At 42.4% G+C, this 12803-nt stretch overlaps 2 protein-coding genes and 1 long non-coding RNA gene across 9 annotated transcripts in view; 1 reads left to right on the top strand and 2 right to left on the bottom strand.

The window, feature by feature from the left end:
* The window catches only part of PRSS35 (serine protease 35), a 152417-nt gene that overhangs the window by 29180 nt on the left and 110434 nt on the right, over nucleotides 1–12803 (bottom strand). The gene's annotated exons all lie outside the window — the stretch shown is intronic.
* LOC310704258 lies at nucleotides 8692–10375 on the bottom strand. Its single transcript, XR_014524673.1, has 2 exons — nucleotides 9480–10375; nucleotides 8692–8970 (listed from the first exon to the last, which is right to left on the bottom strand). It is a non-coding gene; the product is annotated as an uncharacterized lncRNA (long non-coding RNA).
* Nucleotides 10826–12803, top strand: part of ME1 (malic enzyme 1) — a 117621-nt gene continuing 115643 nt past the window's right edge. Inside the window, exons 1-2 of one of the 2 annotated variants that reach the window (XM_083497471.1) lie at nucleotides 10826–11019; nucleotides 12497–12756. In XM_083497471.1, the coding sequence (XP_083353597.1) occupies nucleotides 12646–12756 (111 nt within the window). In that variant the 5' untranslated portion in view covers nucleotides 10826–11019; nucleotides 12497–12645. Of the gene's footprint in view, nucleotides 11020–12131; nucleotides 12757–12803 lie in introns of those variants that run through there. The other variant, XM_083497470.1, reaches the window with a different exon arrangement.

Here is a 12803-nt window from a genome sequence, read left to right as displayed (position 1 = left end):
AGTGGGGTTGTAAACTGCTTTGAGATTATAAATTTTAAATGTAAAGTGGTGTAGAAATGCTTTAAAATGAAGCAGCTTTATAGAAGCCCCTAAAAATGTTGCTGCTTCAAGAAGCCACTTGGATTTATTGGACAGCTGAGCCAATCCTGGGTGATTTTGCCTAACATTACGGGCCTAGCATAGCCCAGAAGAGAAGGCTGGAGTAAATACAGTATGTGCCATTTGCTTGTACCTTCCAGTGGGCTGGCAGGAGGGAGAAAAACACGTGTTTAGCTTCAAGTGTAGCAACTCAATTTAGAGAGCAAGAGCCAAAGAAAGCACAAACTGTGAGGTCAAATTCAGTCCATGCTGTGTAAGAGTGTGTAGTTGTATGTGTGGCTGCCATTGACTATAATGAAACTTATGTAGACAAATTGTGAAAGCTGAAAACTATAGACAAGCTGGCCCCCAAAACCTTTATAGCGTGCTTTTTGTGAAAAAGCTTCTAAGCTCTGGAATGTGTTGCAGCCAAAAGGACTTTCGGTTCTCATAACCTGCTTAAACTGCTGCACATGCAGTTAGCTTAAATAATGCTATACTACAGCTGCATATATGCTGGCTAGGCAAGCACTTTCCAAGAAAATTCGTTATTGTTGCTGCTGTGCTGTATCTATCCAAGTGAGGCAGATCTGAAAGCTGTTTCAGTTCACACTTGCGTTGAGAACATATAATGTGTTTTTAAAAGCAGAAACATTTCCAGCTTTAGATAATTTTTTTCAGTAAAGTGGACCACATTGCTTGCCTGGTTTATTGTGACTAGTAAAATCTAATTGGAACTTTAATGTTAAAGAAATCACACATTGTTCTATATGGGTCTGTGAAAGTGACATTTTTACCCTTTGTTGTTGTTTTTAACAACACTTTGTAGCATTCCGTTGTAGTGCCTTAGCATCTCTTTAAAACTGGAGGGTTGTCAGTGGGCCAGTTTTACCAAAGCCAAACATTTTTTTATTTTTGCGGGACAGATGCTTTCAGCAGAGGTCCAATGCTAGATAGTAAAAAGTTTAAAATGTTAGCATATTCTAAAACATATACAGTGGTACCTCAGGTTAAGAACTTAATTCATTCTGGAGGTCCGTTCTTAACCTGAAACTGTTCTTAACCTGAAGCACCACTTTAGCTAACGGGGCCTCCCACTGCCACCACACTGCCACCGTGTGATTTCTGTTCTCATCCTGAAGTAAAGTTCTTAACCCGAGGTACTATTTCTGGGCTAGCAGAGTCTGTAACCTGAAGCATCTGTAACCTGAGGTACCACTGTACATGAATAAAAAAAACACCCTTTTCTTTTATTTGGGAGAATCTCCATCAATGAAAGTTACAAGCAGCAGAAATGGATACTGCAAAGCAGTGCTCCCTTATGATCATCTTCTTAGAGCAGGGGTCAGCAAGGTTTATCTTGCCTGGGACGGATTGGTCCTGTGGAGATCCCTCTGTGGGCCAGATTGCGTGTAGGCGACTTTTGTCGTCTGTGCAGATGTGATTTTCGGCGCAGTGGAAGCAAGTCCCTGCACTGTGCTGTGCCGGTTTAGTGCAGCGCGAGAACGGGCAGCTTGGTTCGGGGGCGGCTCATGGGCCGGTCGAAGACCTCTGTGGGCTGCTTCTGACCCATGGGCCTTAGGTTGCTGATCCCTGTCTTAGAGCATTAGGATCAAGAGGACAACAGTCTCCTGACAGAGAAAGAATACGATACTAGCATTGAACATATGGCTTACAAACAAACAATGCTTTTTTATATATATAAAAGGTGTGTACTGGTTAAAATTAAATTAAAAAAACAATAATTCCAACAGAGACAGCATAAATGCCATTAAAAGCAGGATATAAATAAATATTATGTATATTTTCTCTGAATGGATAAAAAGCTCCACTTGTGGTGCTGAAAAGATCACAGAGAAGGGGCCAGGTGGTCCTTCCTTAAAGAGGCTGATCCTGGGAGAAAGCCCAAGAAAGCCAAGGTGGGAAGCTGTGCTGGTTTGTTGTGGAATTGGAAGGTAACTGCTCCTGGGTGAGAGCTTTAGGTGAACCTTTTGGGAGGGAGGAGAGGACTGACTAGTGCTAGTGCCTCCAGGAGGACAACTCAAATGGCTGGTGAGTGTCTTGTCTCCTCACCAACAAGAGAGAATTGGTTAGATCCTTTTTATATGTATACTCCATTTGTTTTGTGGGGATAAACCAGTGCATTTGTGATTTTTTTATCATTGGTTGGGTTCAGAGCAAATGTACTGGGGTTGTTATGGTTGTGGGTGGTGTTGACATCTCCAGGGTTGACAAGATAGGGCGCTTGCAGCCTTGTGGTGTTGCTGCGGAATGCCAGGCCTGCCTGCCACAATGAAGCATAACTCATTCCGGATTTCCTTGTGGATGAGGGCCTGTACTTCTCATTTCTGTTGACAACACAGGGACAAACCAGCATAAAATTTTATTTTTTATTTTTGTTGGCAATTATACTTAAGAACTTGAGAGTACAAAAAGTCCATGTGCCTTGGGATCTGGCAGCTCCCGCTGTAAAATATAATCACCATAAATATTTCGGTAACATTTGTCTTGTTCTCTCAGGACAAATGCAAAGTTACCATGCCGTGAGCCTGGAAATAGCCCTCTGAAGAATATAGTGTTGCGATATATTGGGGCAGCGAACTTGTGTCCCTCAGGGTTGCTGGACTACAACTCCCATAAGCCTCAACCAGCGAAGGAGGGTCATGGATTCTCCAGCCTGGGTTTAGAAATGACTGGTGGGCATTGGGAGTTTAACAACATCTGGAGGGCCACTGCTTTAGAAACCCTGAACTATGTGCAATTTTATAATATATATTATACTAACAGGAAGTGCTCAGGGCTGCCCAGAAATTCAAAGAAACCTAAAAATATAGTGATTTTTAAATGGATAGTGTAAATTGTGAGTTTTAGGCCTGTGTGTGTACACACACGCATACCGCCCCCACCCCCTGCACCGAGACTGCCACCTTCACCATGGGAACTCTCATGTAGTTTAGAGATGATATCTCAAGAGGCATTCAAATTAGTGCAGGTTCGAACAGTCATGCTAAATTGGGCAACAGTATATTCAGAGCTGTCCAAATTGACACAAGCTGAAGCCATCATGTCAAATTTAGTGATATCCATCTCAGGAACCCTCGTGCGGAGTTTGGCAATGATCTCTCAAGAGGTGGCCAAACCTATAGGGAAGAAGCAGACAAACTACTTTCCAAAATATATAGTAGATAATAAATACAATACAGAGGTTATTAGTATTATAGTATTTTAGCCATGATGTGCCATAAAACACACACATACTTGGCAACTGAATTTCTCACATAACAAGTCCCACCAACACAGGTCTAGAATCATGCAGGAGATTAAACACATACACATCATTATAGCTCAACTAGGAAAAAAAGTTTGAGTATTATTTGCATTGCATTTAACACAAATAATTATACCTTGTGAAAGGTGCTTGTACTGCACATATGCCTCAGTTAAATATGTTGGTTGAGAAATAAATGTTTAAAATAACTAAAGGTTGCCTGTGCACTGATGGTATGTTCCCACACAGATTTGCATGGAGGTGTGCTTTTTCTTCCATGTGTACAAATACGGGACAGCTCTAGAGGTCTCCACACCCTGTATCTTGGCCAACTTCTGGTTTGTTTCCTTTACAACCCCATTAATATGTTCTCCTGGGCCTCCTTAGAAGAGTTGGAAATTATCTCAACTAGCATTAATGTGTTTTCTTCATTCAGCTATGCATGGAAATTTAAATTCTCTTGAAATGAAATTTATTTCAACCACTTCACTCATTATCTTGCCTACATCATTCAGCATGGGTGTTCTATTTACATACAGTTTAAAATGAAAGGTTGTGTATCTCAACAGCAGTGGCAGGGTCTGTAATCCCTGTGGTACATTTTTAAACTCCAGAGATACTGTGTGCTCTTGATATGTAATGAAGTCTTTGCACATAGTATAATGAGGTTGCTTTTTTCACCATTTGGGAGCCAGTTTGCCATTTTTCTGTGGTCATTGACATTGGCCTCATGAGTTCATCAAGAAAATTAAGTGTGAACTGGGTTGCACATGGATACCCACAAGCAAACTGGGAGGAATGCAAGATTTTCATTGTCAATAACCGCCCCATTAAAAAATAAAAATAAAGAGCACACTCTTTCGAATGACGTACTTATTGAACAGTCAAATTTATGCAGAAGTTAGATTAGATCCGGTCTTTATTGAGCATACATTTTGATTTGTTTGAAAGGAGTTATATGACCATGAGCATTCATTTGCTTGCAGGTTGCTTACATGTCTTCGTGTTAGTCATTTGCTGATCCCACACTTTCCAATTCATCTCTCTGTCACTTTCCCAACTGCAAAAAGTCAACTTTTATTTAAAAGTGGATTTGTTGTGCTAGGGCGATAAAGCCCTTTAATCCACTTTAATTGCACAAACCTCAAGTTCTGGTATGCACTTGCTTCTGTCCCTGCAAAATACTGACAGGCTGGACACAGTTCTAGTCTACCACTGCTAAGCTTTGTGTAAGCAAATTAGGATGAATGCTGAATAAACAGGTTGCCTGGTGCAGCTCTGTAAAGTGACATTTACCCATGCCACCTTCCACATTAGTTTGACCAGAGACAATTGTGCAATTAAAACAGCAGCTTTGTCACAGCCTTTGGCTAGTACAATAAAATCTTATTTATAGATATAAAATAGCATACACAATTTGTGTCATGGACATACGCCCTAACTCCTTTAAGTACTTAGCAATACTCCTGTACACATGAATAAAGACTCTTTTTGTGTACAAAGGCTACTTCCTGATCAGCAGCTCTCAAGCCAAACATCTGTTTAAAACTCAGCAGTTTGGATATCTGCTGTAGGAACTACTAATAGGGAAATGTCAAAAATAACTTCAGTGTATGGTAAGGTTACCAGATTTTTTTCAATGAATCTGGGGACACTTTTCAACTTCAGTGGATTTTGTATGGGGACTGATTAGTAAATCCAGGGACTCTCCCCGGGAAATGGGGAGGTCTGGTAAACATAGTGTATGACGCAAGCTTGTGCCTCTCCATTGCACAAAACACTTGAATTTTTTTCTATCTGTAATCCTGGGTGTAGCCTCTTGAGGTGCAGAACTCAGTACATTACAAATTGCTTTCCACCATGGAATTATTACATGTTTGTGAAATACTTCAAATAGGAACAGTGTTAGCCAAGTGCAAGTTGTTAGGTTTGGATAAGGTTGTGTATGATCATAGGTTTCTTGATATTGCAACACTGTTAATCTGCTCAGTTCAATTGCTCAGCTGATGGGTGAAGCTTTTCAAGGTGTTGAGAAAAGGATTATCACCAGCTTGTGTCTCCGAATCAAGCTGCAGATTCCATTTTTTAAAGAGTGGTCAATCCATGGGATTACTAAGATTCTACAGGTGCAAGCCTACGCACACTTACAATTGAGTTCCGTACCTTCTAAGTAAAATATGGATAGCATCAAATTGCAGATGACATAGGTAGTAGTAGTAGTAGTAGTAGTAGTAGTAGTAGTAGTAATAAATTTTATTTATACCCCGCCCTCCCCAGCCAAGGCCGGGTTCAGGACGGCTAACAACCAATAATGAAAACAAGTTGATTGAAATACAACTTTAAAAACGTGATTAAAATGCAACATCAAAACATTAAAATGCAGCCTCATCACGGGAAGAGAAAGGAAAAAATAAAGAGGGGGAGGGAATCAAATTGACTCCAAGCCAAAGGCCAGGCGGAACAACTCTGTCTTACAGGCCCTGCGGAAAGAGATCAGATCCTGCAGGGCCCTGGTCTCATGAGACAGAGCATTCCACCAGGCCGGAGCCAGAGTTGAAAAGGCCCTGGCTCTGGTTGAGGCTAAGCTAACTTCCTTAGGGCCCAGGACCTCTAGGGTGTTGCTATTTATGGACTTTAAGGTCCTCCATGGGGCATACCGGGAGAGGTGGTCCCGTAGGTACGAGGGTCCTAGGCCGTGAATAATAATAGTACTACTACTACTACTACTACTATTTGTACCCCGCCCATCTGACTGGCTTGCCCCAGCCACTCTGGGTGGATTCCAGCACATACAAAAACACAATAAAACATTAAACATTAAAACCTTTCCTATACAGGGCTGACTTCAGATGTCTTCTAAAGGTTGTTACTTATCTCCTTGACGGAAGGGCATTTCACAGGGTGGGCACCACTACCAAGAAGGTCTTCTGCCTGGTAAGGAAACCATGCAAAGTACATACAGACTTATTGGGTGCCACTAGAGAACATCGCGGGTGGCGCTGTGGGTTAAACCACAGAGCCTAGGACTTGCCGATCAGAAGGTCAGCAGTTCGAATCCCCGCAACGGGGTGAGCTCCCGTTGCTCAGTCCCAGCTCCTGCCAACCTAGCAGTTCGAAAGCACCCCAAAGTGCAAGTAGATAAATAGGTACCGCTCCGGCGGGAAGGTAAATGGTGTTTCCGTGTGCTGCTCTGGTTCGCCAGAAGCGGCTTCGTCATTCTGGCCACATGACCTGGAAGCTGTATGCTGGCTCCCTCGGCCAATAAAGCGAGATGAGCACCACAACCCCAGAGTCGGTCACGACTGGACCTAATGGTCAGGGGTCCCTTTACCTTTACCTTTACAGAACATAGCAAATTTTTGGCTTCTGAGCTGTCCTCATAAGCAAAACAACTAGAGGTACATATTCAGTTTAGTAATGGTTTCATCCCTCTCAAATGATGCAAATAAAAGTCAGTTAAAACACATACATAGGGTGGGAGCAGCTTAAACATAGACCGAGGATAAAAAGTAGAAGGCCTTGTCCTTTTTTTCAGCGAGCTACCCTATGAAAAAGGTTTTAAAGGGAAAGCAGGGTGGGGATTTTCCCTTCTAGTTTCCTCTCATTTTTGTTAGCTTTAAAAAGAATTCTGCTTGTCCTTTTAAACCCTTTTCACAGTTAGATGTTTTTAAACTCCTATATCTTCTGCAGCTTGATCCTATGCCTATTTACTTAGCTTGTGCGAGTTTCTTGGAAAGTAATCCTCTGGTCCAGTATGAAGTAATCCAGTTGAAATCTCCTTCTGCCTTATATTGTCTCGGGGGGGGGGGGGCGGGGGCGGGGAGCAACCCAGGGTTCATATTCCACACTAAGAATGTCAGGTGGTCATACACTGGAGCGAAGGAGGTGGGTGCCTTACCTCTGGGTGTGCAAGATTCTGGGAACAAATGTCACTGTAGAATAGAGGCCTTGAACCATAAAACAGCAGTGCATGCAAAATTACTGACAAGAAGCATGTAAAGGGCAAATGGAACAATTGTATTGTATTGTTATGCTCCTGCCAATTCTCTGAATGGTGAGAAATTCAGGCGATGCCAGGGTTACAGCCAACGGTGATTTAAGTGGAAGGGGAAGTTGCGCTTTGGCAAGGGTTTCTGGGAAGAAGCAGGAAGTGGGCTAAACACTATGTGGGGCTGAGGAAGCCATCACCACGAGGTACGGGCAGTATATTGATTGATGTGCTTGTGGAGCTGGGCTGGCTGCTCTCAGGAAGGCAACAAAGGACTCTCTTGTGATGTGAATGCTCTGGACCTCTCCATCTAGATGCAGCTGTAAATATGTGTTAATTAACCATTGGCCTGATCCACCAGGCTATTATTACGTTCTTATGTTATTACTGAGTATTCTTTTCATGTGCTAGTTTACACATCACATTATGTATCAAAGGATTATCCAGATTATGGGTGTGCAGTAAACAAATATATTAAATTTCATAAGAAATGTATCTGCATGTGCATGACTGGTACTAGAAGCTGAAGATCTCTATACTCTTATCTTTGTTAGCTAATGTTATTTTGGAGCGCAAAACTTAATCTGGGAGTTTACAAAAGCAGGTCATAATACTGAGTGACCATAAACAACCATTAATCCTATGATTATTTATCACAGTGTACATGATACCATATGAGAAGCAAGACCTAAGTGTATGGTAGGATGATTTTTATCCACTTGCACCCAAGCAAAATACTGTATGGAAACCAGGTATGTCATAAAATGCCTTTGGAAACCAGTTTTCCATACCAAGTAAACAAGTAAGTCATCATGGGGGTAAATAGTTATCAGTTACCATTTTGGAGACCTATTTTTATCTTGTTCCATATAATGGAAATTGTACTGCCAAAGTAGCAAGACAAGCTCCCCCATCCCCTGTCAGCTGGTAGTCGAGTTTCCTTCAAAACAAGGCAAACAAGATGAACCAGCGCAGCTATTTGGCAGGAAAAGGCATCCAAATCCTGATTGAGCAGCTTCAGGATTGCATAAGAATGACTTTTAGTTTAAAGTCATTGGACTCCTTAACTATGAAGTGAGATAGTATCACAGCAAAACAAACAAAACCCCAAACCTACAAATAACTCACTAAATAATAATTAAAAAAAAACAAAAAAAGAGTGGGGTGGATCTAAGTCTCTACTAATAAATTCACTTAATTTGGAAGTAAACCACAACTGAGCTCAGTCCTTCTTTGTAAATGGTATTTAAGGTTGAAATATAAATTATTATTTCTTTAAAACACTTCTAGGGTGAGGTAAGGCAAAGAACATGTCTATTTTTGGTAGCCTCCATGCTACTTTATTTCTTTTCAAGTATTTATTCTTGATACAAGCAAGTGCAACTTTATTTCTTTTCGAGTATTTATTCTTTACAAGCAAATGCAAACAATATTACTCAAGTATTGTTCTTCAGGTGGCTAGAATATGTAGAATACATATGCTGACTTGCTTCATTATGAAAGTTTATATTTTAGTAAGTATAGACTTTCAGCTTCACTGACATAATAAGGTCAACACAGAAAGATTAAAGACATTTAACACTGCTCAAATTAAAAGTCCAAAGGAATGTTGTAAAGGTCTTGTACAAATCTTGCTCTTAAAGAAGACAAATGGATTGTTGTTTTACAAGGACCATTTCCCATGAAACCCATTTCTTTTATTTATTTATTTTAAAATATATTCTGCTGTTCTGAAAAAGTTGCATGAAACATAATATGAAAGCATAATTTTATGGTTGCTACATTATATAATTAATAGAACTATTGTTTATCATGCCTAATGCAAAGTGGCTAAATATTTAAAAGCAAAACATTCTACAAGCACATCTCTATGGCCAACTCAGGATTATTCATCTCTCCAGTGACTGCCTACACAGTCCCACAGATTTAACTCATCCTAATTTCTCTTTGTTTCCATCTTGATGTGGGGGAAGGTTATTTCACAGCCATGCAACAAATAATAATCAAGAGGATGTTGCATTTGAAAAGATCTGCTATACTGCTCTTAGGAAAAGCAGTTGTCCCATTCTGAATTCCATTATTTCTACTATCCTTTTATTGCTAGTAACCCTGTGAAACTTGGGTGAGTCTTCGCAGTGCCCTTACCTCTGAAAGCAGAGGCACTTGGGGCAAGGCCTAACCTGCAGACCACAGCTGCTATGGGAACTCACACAGGGAGATACGGTCTGAAAACTGTAGGCCAAGATCGTATGGGATAGCCATTTATTTTCTATGAGAGAAAAAATTAGGAGAAAGGAAAAGTAGTTTAATCTCAGGGGACCTTTTTAGGCTGTCACTAGAGAAGTGTGGTTTGAGTTTTGGAAAACTGGTATTTTCCTAAAACATAGGCAGAAGTGTAAGGAACATCTGCTTTCCTTTGCATTCAACTTTGTCTGGAAAATGGTCAGTAGCAGTAACAGTATCTCATGCTTTTCATTTTGTACCTGTCAGCCATGCTAACTGCCTGATACAACCCCCCCTTTAATAATAAAAAAGTCTAATCAAGTTTTTAGACATGGAATATTGACAGTGTAATCCCACACTTGACTACTTAGAAGAAAGTCCCACAGAGTTCAATAAGACTTGCTCCCAAGTAAGCATGCAGCCTCAGAAATGTGCCAGCCTACTAGCTTTCTTGTGGCTACCCTCAAGGTGCCTTATTGGTGGTGTAACACTGGTGAGTTGGGAGGTCTCAATTCTGGTTCCTGATATGTCATCTGCTTCCCTAATTCTGGGCCTTGCAGTAGCTTAACATAGCACCTTTGAGGATATTTGGTGATGTTGGGTATTGTTTCTTCTTACTTTATGTAACCACTTTTAAACATTAGCTCCCCTGAGGAAGATTAGCTTTTATTGCTATTATATATTACACTTGAATTGACATTGCCAGATTAATAATGTAGAAGTCATTATTCAGATGAAATCTATGTAGACAAATTCCTGGACCTATTAGGAATGCAGGTGAATACCAAAGGGGCTGCTCAGGACAGCTGTGGTCTGGGTCTGCAGATATATTTGTGCAGAACTGTGCAAAATTGTCTGAAAACACTGTCATAAAAAAGAGAAAACACTTTGCTTTATTATACTTAAAGGTTAAAGTCTGTACAATGTGCTGATGCAGGAAATGTTTGATAGCATATGAACAACAGTGCAAAGAACTTGATATGGCCAGCTGTCTTTGATTTTCATGGCTCAATGGATAAGCAGCAAAATTTCTGGGTACAACAGGAATGGGGGGAGTCCATAACCCTCCAGATGTTGCTGGACTACAAATCCCATCAGTCCTTGACCTATGTCCGTGTTGGCTTGGGATGATGGGATCTCACGTCCAAGAACATCTGGAGGGCCACAGGTTTCCCATTCCTGGAATTCAAGATTCAATTACTGCATCTGATGATTGCACAAGATTGTTTCCAGCTGTCTGCTGCTTTCCTCATGCTGCAGATACAAACCATTTGCTGCTACTGTCAGTGGACTGGCAGTGATGAGAGTGGGCACTCACACTGTCCTTGTGTGGCCTGAGGGTGTCAGGCTTGCTGGTCACTTTCAGAAGCACCACTGTCACTGGGACAAACAGCTCTCCTGAAGCATTCTTAGTGTCTCACGTTGCTGCCAATGCTGCTCTCTTAAGAAAGCTGCCAAACAGGTAAGACACTTTATAAAAATGCAAATCTATTCTGTAGAAATGCTCGATCCATCAATACTCTCCTCCTTTGCTAATGCTAATCAGAAAAACTAGAGATTAATTGCTCAATTTACACAGAAACATCATTGTACCATTATGAAAGTGTATTTACAGGCAATTCATAAAGGGCCAATGTTTTCCACATCCAGGGCGTGAATAAAAGCCAGTTAATTATCATTAAAGTACATTGCTCTGTCTCAAAATACTTCTGTGCTGAATGCTGTAAGATTCCGGATAGTCAAAAGCAAGTACTTTTTTGCACGGTACATAGTTATTAAACTATGGATCCACCCCACCCCCTTATGAAGTAGTGATAGCTAGAAATTTGAATGGCTTTAGAAAAGGATTAGACCAATTCATGGAAGAGAAGGCTACTAATGGCTACACAACATGATGCATAAATTCATGATGCTGGGAATCACAAGTTGAAAGAGATTGTGGAGTGGGGTGAGGATGCACGGTTGTTGTTTGTTGTTGTTGTTGTTTTTTGGCAGTATCCACATTTCCTCACCCCCAATTTAATTTGATTTGGAAAAATCTGTTAAAAAACAACTGATGCTGCTGTTTTTGTGATATTTAATTGATTGTTAACAGGGTCCTGTGTGGAAGCCCATAATATCTTAACAGATCTTTCATATATCCCAGAATAGATGTTGGCAATTGTTGTTTTTTTAAACGATCTGATTTTACACAGCAGTTGGCACCAGCATAGGTGCCAACTCCGTGGGGCCCTGGGTGCCCCAGCACCCATGAAGGAGGCAGACACCCACAAATTCCAGTTTCAGGGATATGCAGTGGCCTCATGCACCCATGGGGCCAAGTTGGCACTCCTGTTAACCAGCATTAAATGGGGGGGAATGTGCGCTACCATTTTGATACCTTTGATGTGGCATTGATGCTGAAAACAAATAAACAAGCAAACTTGCATGATCCCACAATAAGCGCCAGTCTAGGAGACTCCTCTCTCCTCAAGTAGGAGCTACATGCAGGGGCTGACCCTGGAACCTCCTGCCTGCAAACCGTGCTCCCAGCGCATGCTGTTGGCATTATTGACCTCATGTGGCAGGAATCAAAACCCCTGCCTGAGATGGGCCTAGCCTCGGCGAGGCCTCGCCACTTGATTTCGGTGCATGTCCAAAAGGGGGCCCAGCAGCAGTGCGTTGCCATAAACGGGCGAGGAGGTGGAGGGGAGAGAGAGAGAGAGAGAGAGAGAGAGGCAGGCCTCCTTTACCACATACCCTCCCAGGCCACGACGGTCTTTCTGAGCTGACCCGACCCGATTTGCCCCACAGCCCCCCACACCCAGCCTCGCCCGGCTCCCCTGCGCCCTCAGCGTGACTCAGCGGCTTCCCGTGCCCCGCTGACCCCTGCGAGGAGGCGGCTTGTGAAGGCAATTCCTCTCCTCCTCTTTCCTCCTTCCTCCTCCTCTCCCTCACAGCCTGTCCTCCCAAGAGGCGTCCGCAGGCACAGGAGGAGGCAGCAGCAGCAGCAGCCACAAGTGAGCGCCCAGCACGAGCAACAGGCGTCACCACCAACCGCCCGGCCAACCGCCCTTCCTTCCCGCTGACTGACTGACTGACCCCAGGGATGGAAGGCGCCGCCGCCGCCAGGAGCCCCCCCTCTCAGGGGGAAGACCTGCCCCCCGTGTGGACCCAGAAGAGGGGCTGCGAGGTGTTGAGGGACCCCTCTCTCAATAAGGTACCTTAAATGGAGTCGGCCTGTGGGTGTGTGTGTGTGTCGGAGGG

This window comes from Podarcis liolepis, assembly GCF_965112155.1.
Source record: "Podarcis liolepis genome assembly, chromosome: 3".
NCBI lineage: Eukaryota > Metazoa > Chordata > Lepidosauria > Squamata > Lacertidae > Podarcis > Podarcis liolepis.
Note: the sequence above shows the minus strand (reverse complement) of the source record. Positions and strands in the feature narration are given on the sequence as shown.